This window comes from Hirsutella rhossiliensis, assembly GCF_020360975.1.
Source record: "Hirsutella rhossiliensis strain HR02 chromosome Unknown scaffold00003, whole genome shotgun sequence".
Taxonomy (NCBI): domain Eukaryota; kingdom Fungi; phylum Ascomycota; class Sordariomycetes; order Hypocreales; family Ophiocordycipitaceae; genus Hirsutella; species Hirsutella rhossiliensis.
In genome coordinates this window covers 7,512,972-7,519,796 of record NW_025408669.1, presented here as the reverse complement: position 1 = coordinate 7,519,796, position 6,825 = coordinate 7,512,972, and the positions used below count along the sequence as shown (strand labels likewise).

Below are 6,825 nucleotides of genomic sequence, written 5' to 3'. Positions count from 1 at the left end.
TGGTGTATATGCTCCCATGCCATCTTCTCCAGATCCTCGCCGGATTGCGAGTAGGAGACATCCAGAACCAGTCCAGGATAAGCCGCCTTGCGATGCTGAACCTATCCGTCGGGATGTCGTTGCAGCGGACTGGCCGACGTCATATCTTCCTTTAGGAGGATGCGGGACGAACCCCTGTTCCTGATCCCACATGCGAAATCGCCGGCCTCGTCGCGTCGAGCAGCGAGTATCTGGAGCTGGCTGAATATTTCATTGTCCACTGATGCGGCAATGAAAATAGTGGATTGGGGCGGGCATTCGAATTTTGATTATGCCTCTGGTCCGATCATAATCGAGCCTGTATCGTCGTCACTTTCTCTGCAGCAGCCGCCGGGAACCCACCGGACTTTGTCTTGCATGTATCGACTGAGCGATGACCTGGCTTGTGTCGCGTCCATGAGCTGGGCATATTGTGGCGGCCTCGGCTGCGATAGCGCCGCTGAGCTGCTTGCGTTTGGCAAGCCGTGATGCTGGAGGTGTTGGAGGAATCGAAAGGAGGTTCTGCAAGAAGGATTTAGACGCGACTCATCAATGCTGCTCCCGGTACGGATAGCATAGCATGAATGAGAAGAGGCTTCGGCTGGAAATTAACCGGGGATACCGCTGCATGGTTTTCCTACGTGCAAACATGATGTAAAATATCATTTCTCTCTTCTCAACAACTAGTTGAGGTTCGGGATACATACAGGTCCATATACTTACAAGTCGCCGTCGCTCAACGCACGTCCAGCTTCGTCAGGATAGAAATGGACGCTTAGTTGGGCTTCAACATTGCTGTTCACGTCCGACCCTGTTTCACTTGGTGATTCGTCCCGCTCGTGCAAACATGGTACATCAAGCCTCATCCGTTCCTCGCCTGCTCCAGCTACTTCCACATCATGTAGATTCCGAGAGCCTCACGACACGCCACCAAGAATACAGAAGTCCCGCCCGCCAGTTTTGCACTGAAACCGCTAATCAATGCTTCTCGGCCTTCACCTCACTCACATGAACCTTGTGTCGCCTCGACGATCCGTATTCGGGTAGCTGGTCCAGGCTCAACGCGGGTGTCATGCCAACGGCTTGCACCTCAACCTTGAGACTCGTAACCTTGTTCAGTGGAACTCTGCTCCCATCGGGCTGGAGGGCAAGTCATAAAGTTCAGCCATGTTTTGGTGGTGGGATTCAGAGTGAAACATCACTTACCTTGACGATCTCGACCTCGACCGAAGAGTTTGCCGAGCCGCCGGCCTTGCCGTCGACAATGGCCTGCATTGCATCTTCCCCGACACCGTCGAGCCCGAAGCCCGTCCGGACGACGCCACTCTGCGGCCGGTTCATGATGACGAGACTGCCCGCCCTTGTCCCATCGACATAGACCACGACCTGGCAAGGGCGCTCCACCTGCGCGATGTCGAGCGACACCGTTGCAAAGTAACGTGTAGTTGCCTCCTCGGAGCGTCGCTTGGCCCCTGAAGCCGGCCGGCCTGTCGAGTACAGTCGATTCACGATGTTGATGACGTCTTGCCGCATCTGGTCCGCCGACTTTGCCCACCACTCCAATCCCTCGTAGCCGTAGCCGAACTCCCAGATGGCTCTCACAGAGAGAGTTGTGTGGAAAGCGCCGCTTCGATGGAAAAAGGGTTGAAGCGGCGAGTTGAAGTCGATGGCAGTTCCCGCCGCCGTCGAGAAGCGAGCCCGCGCCGCATACGGGGTTGAAAAGACATCCTGGTCTGGCCGCAGGGCTTGCCAGAACGCCCAGATCCGATCTACAAATGAATGGTGAAGCATGAATAGAGGGTCAAAGGCTGTGACCCCCGTGTCTAGGAACATGCCGGCGCATCCGGCGTCCCAGTGAACCGCGTTGTGGATTTGCTCAAGGCTCGTGATGTTGCCACCCAAGGAAAACTCGGTAAAGTCGCGAGCACGGGTCAAGACGTCATACTGCAAGACTGGCATCAGTGAGGAGCGTTTATGGCGGCTGTACGCCATGCGCTGCTTACCATCCACTGCCTATACGGCCTCTGCGACATCAGGGCGTTTGCAGAGGCGGGATACGAGTTTGGAGCTGGACAGCGAAGAGTTTGCGGCCTCCTTTGAGCGTCGAATGTTCCGTACTTGCCGTTCAACACGGCTGGCGGGATTCGGAAACTGTACAACGGATTTTCAATGTTGACTCGCTGCCCTCCAGAGGGGTGCACTACGGTGACGGATGGCGAGACAGTTGAAGGGGGCACTCTGGGATCACTGGCCCAGTCCCAGTAGGGCTGTCGAAGGGACTCTGCGGCTTGGACGTATTGGGCCCGAAGGTTGGGCGGGTACATCAGCGCCAGCTGCTTGGCTCTCGCGACCAGGGTCTGCTCGAAGAGAGCAACGTAGGCTCGGTGCCATGATAGGAATATATTCTCCTGGGTGGGCGTTAGCAGATCGGTAGACCAGGTCAAGTGGCGGGAAGCTCTCACATTGTGAGGACAATATCCCCCCCAGTTGCCGTTGACGCGAGGCCCGGCTCCGTTCCATTCGATAAACGGCACGCCGTGGATTCCTTCAGAGGCAGGTAAGCAAGTACATCATGAGTGAGAGACGTGTATCCATCGTACCCTCGATTTGGAAGTAGCTCAGTTCTTGTTCGTCATTGTCCAGCTGCAAAGACGAAAGGGCGAGGATATATAAATCCCTACCGACGCGTTAAACATCAAGAAGGAGTTCAAGCCTGGGTCCAGTCGAGCATACCACTGAGGCCCTCCAGCCGCCTGGAGGTCATTGATGGACCGCCTCAGAGGCGCTCCCACCCCGGGTTGCTGGCTGACGGGGGCGCCGGTGACGGGAATCCGGGCTTGGCTTTGAGCGAGCCCTTGCAGAGCAGTGCTCAGAATCAAAAGCGCTGTGACACCCTTGGACACCATCTTCGCTGAGGCTGGTGCGGTCTAATCCGAGGAGCGGTGGCCAGCTCACATAGAGAAGGGGCTGGAAATATAAAGGAATTCTTTCGCTCCATTGAACGCTTCATCGAGTTGGCATGGAACGTTTGATCTCGGGACAAACGGCTCTATGCAACCAGTAGGGGTTCCATCTCGACTCCACCATACTGCATTGCCCCTGTACATGTAGACTCTTCTGGACGCGGGCCGTCGTGTCATGTTTCTCTCCACTCGAAGCTCCAAAGACGGCGGGACCTTGGATTGTGACGGATTTGGTCGAGCTTTTGCAAGAAGGTCCCCCCTTGAGCTACAGACATCAATGCCCACCGGCGGAAGGGGTGGAGACGGGTTTTGAAAGTAGAGGAAGGCGAGCAAAACGGACAATTACAGTCTCTACACGTCATTTCCGATGTTAGTTGTGAGCATGAGATAAAGTATGGGCGTGGAGAAGGCTGCTCCTATTGTGAGATGGACGGCTGGCTGGGAGCAAGGTTGCCACCCCTCGGCCAATAAACAAAGTGGCGGCTCCGGATCATCGGCAAAACAAACAGTACTCTCCTTAACGACAACTTGCCGCCGCCCGAGCTCGCGTCCAAGTGGCTGCTCCCGTTGTTGGGTGAACCATCTGGATGCAGGCGCCGGGCCGTGGCTGCATGGGCTCGGGCTAGCGGCACGGCAAGGGATCCTGCAGTCATCCGGCGACGTAAACATATTGTAGCCCAGTAGTCAGGACTTCTTTCAATGCGTCCCGGCTGTCCACCTACGTGCGCGCGGAACCCGGGGACACCCGAGCCGCCCGAGGCATCCCGGAGCGGACATTCATGCCTAGAGAGATTTCTTCGCGTCTGCACGGTCATCAGTCTTTCTGGGGATATTGAGGCATGGGTACCGGTCTTTATGGGATGTCCCGACCAGTTGGAGAGACTGGGTGGGGAGCAAAAGAGATCAAAGTACCCAACATGGGACGGTCAACGATTTCCATGCATCAACTGAGGTCAACACACAGGACCACACCACCTGAATCAACACGAAGAGAGAAAAGATGGTTTCAAAGCAGTGCATATAATATATCGGGACACCCAGCATACAACAGGCTATCGACTCTTCGAGTTGCACCGATCCCCGATCTGCAGCCCACACAAAGGCCTGGACGCGGCATCCGACTTCCACACTGCAGCACGGAGACTAGGGACGGCCCCATTCTCCGCGCCGGTGAGATGGATGCCGTCTTAGTCGACTGTAACGCCAGGCTACTCGATTGGAACCTCGCCTCCGCCCCCTGTCGCTGTTTCCTCGTCTATGCACGTCAGCGCTCAACTGCGACTCTGCGAGGCAACGTGCGAAGCCTCGCTACACAAGGGCTCTTTGTGTTCTTGGCAAGTTCGGCACGCTTTGCCACGGCGAGTCTCGGCTAAGTTGTGGCCGAGGTTGCCAAACGCGATTGTAGGTAGCAGACGATGGCCTCATTGACGGGATGCATAGGGGATCCAGTTGCGTGGCATGATATGTCCAGCGACCTTTGTCCCAGGACGAGCAACCAATGGCCTCTTGAATGCGACGAGATCGGGAGGGGGGTTAAGACGCCCGAGATGTATTGGTCGTTCCAAGTCGATTGCACGCTCTGCCAGGGCGGCAGCTGGGAACTGGCCGGTGGAAAGCGCACACGAGCCTCGATCCGTCATCGGCGACGAAACAAATGAATGAATGAACCGTAGGAGCATTCCTCCCAGCGCCATTATATTACTCGATGATCAAACTCGGAGGGGGTTGGGTATCGAAAGCCTACAGAGAAAAAAAAGGGGTAAGGGGTAGAAAGAAAAAAACTCCAAGCCAGCCCAGTACATGTACAGCCCGCCGTCCCGTGAAGATATACATGTATGCCCATGTTGAAACCGCCATGCCCCGACCCAACAAGCCCATCCATTTCCCGCTCGTCCACGCTGAACTGCCCAAAGTACGACTCCCTCCTGCTCGTCATTGATTCGTCTCGCCTTTCTGCGGTTTCTCCCGCCAACCGAGAAATAGTCTTGCCCTCCTAACCGCCCGCGGGCGTGACCGGCACCTCCCTCGGCATCCTCCCGAGCGTGAGCGCCGGCACCTCGGTGCCACGAAGCATCTGCTGCGCCCTGCCGTCGCGGAGCGCTTCCCAGTGCCGACGCAGCGGCTCCTCGCCGACGACGAGCTCGAATCCCGCGAGGAAGCAGAAGCTAATCTCGAGGCGCGCGAGCTCCACGTCGCTGACGCCGCCCACCTTTGCAATCTTAGTGTGCGGGTACGACAGGTCCTCGAGGGCCTTCATGGCAACGCGTAGCCCGGCGAGGACGAGTCGATGGGCGTTGCGGCGCGTGACGGGGATGGCGCGCTCCTCAACGGCCAAGCGATGGATGTAGAGCGACGTGGCGAGGTAGACGGCGGTGCTCATGGGACAAAACTGGTGCAGCCGGAGGAGGTACTGGCCGATGGGGATGGGGGGGATCTGCTTGGAGAAGAATTTGCGCGTGATGGCGCCGTGCTGCAGGTTGACGGGCTGCGAGTCGGCGCCGACAACAATGTACGGTCGGGATTCGTCGGGAGGAGAGACACCCGGGTGAGCTGGTGGTGGGCGCTGGCGGAGCTGGACACCGTCGATCTGGCCTTGCGACGGATACGAGGCCATGCCGCCGTGCTCGTGCTGTCGCATTTGCCGCTGCTGCTGTGATTTGAGCTGGGCTGTCATGGATGCGCTGTATGCAAGCAGCTTGTTCTGAGTGGCGGCAGCCGGGCCGGACGCCTTGGGAGACACATCACTCGCATCTCCCTTTTTTGAAGCAGTGACCTGCCCTGTCGGCTGCTGCTGCTGCTGCTGGCGCAACAGCTTTGCGAGGCTCTTTTCGGAATGCGAGCGCGCAATGTTCTCTTTTTCGACCTGCATGTCACTCATCTGCGGATTGGTCGGCGTCTTGGGCGGGGGTGTCGGGGGCACATCGCCCGTCATGCGGACGAGGAGCTCGACGCTGGCGCTCAGCAGGTGGAGGGCGTCGATGGGCAGCAGCTGGAACAAGTCGTGCTGGTCGGCGATGGGCATGCTGGCGCCGTCGAGGACGATTCCGAGGCGCGGGTCAGACGAGGGAGCCGGCGGCAGCGGTATCTCGGAGTCGCTCGGTTGCGCCATGATTGACGTGGAGAGCGAGCACGGCTTGGGGCAGATATGGGGAGGGAAAAACGAATGGATGGCGACGGTTGGCAGCGGCGTCGTTGACGGGGAGCGGCGACTGAGCGGTGATGGGCTTCAGCGCAGCCAAGGCAGCGTCACAGATGCCGGCAGCTGTGATTTGAGGTCTGCAGCAGGCAAGGTATCACGGCGTCCGCCAACATGCATGTTCTCAATCGGTTCCGACTCAACGTGATGCAGTGCAAGGTGGCTGTGACGAGATGGATGGAGCGGTCGGAATCCCGGGGGCGGGCTTGAAAAGAGTGCGCAGTCGCACAAGCAGTCGGACGAGTGCGGCGAGCAAGCGGGTTGGCGGAGATGGATTGTCGGGGCGACTCGTTGATGATTCCGGCGACAGGGCTCAGCCCACGATGCGGCGCGCTGGGCGGCGCTAGGCGGCGAGACGGGATGGCATCATGTGCATGGGCGGCGAGGCATGGCGGCCATTGCGAGGCGGGATCAGTGTCGGCAGCGCGATGGATGACGAGGACGAGGTCGGGGTCGAGACTGAGGTCGAGATGGAGATGGAGACGAGGCGAGGCGAGGCAAGGTCAGGAGGAAAGCGGGCGCCTTCGTTGCTTGTACAGATTTTCCCACCCAGCTCTGCCCGTGGTAGCTCGACGCACGTGAATGCCCTGCCGGGTACCTGCTTGCGTGCACGCTCCTTGTCTTGGTACACAACACAAGATATGTGCC

The 6,825-nt window shown here is 58.3% G+C and overlaps 2 protein-coding genes across 2 annotated transcripts; both read right to left on the bottom strand.

Annotated features, from left to right (window-relative positions):
• Positions 1–996: 996 nt before the first annotated feature.
• HRG_04120 (tyrosinase) lies at positions 997–2,924 on the bottom strand (the record flags this gene model as incomplete). Its single annotated transcript, XM_044862591.1, has 6 exons — positions 997–1,158; positions 1,225–1,962; positions 2,022–2,426; positions 2,481–2,563; positions 2,619–2,695; positions 2,752–2,924. The coding sequence occupies 6 exons, from the start codon at positions 2,922–2,924 to the stop codon at positions 997–999; spliced, it is 1,638 nt and encodes a 545-aa protein (XP_044723617.1).
• A 2,050-nt stretch (positions 2,925–4,974) lies between these two features.
• Positions 4,975–6,090, bottom strand: HRG_04119 (cyclin domain-containing protein; the record flags this gene model as incomplete). The annotated part of the gene is made up of 1 exon (XM_044862590.1): positions 4,975–6,090. One exon carries the CDS (start codon positions 6,088–6,090, stop codon positions 4,975–4,977), a length of 1,116 nt encoding a protein of 371 aa, XP_044723616.1.
• Between the last annotated feature and the right edge of the window lie 735 nt (positions 6,091–6,825).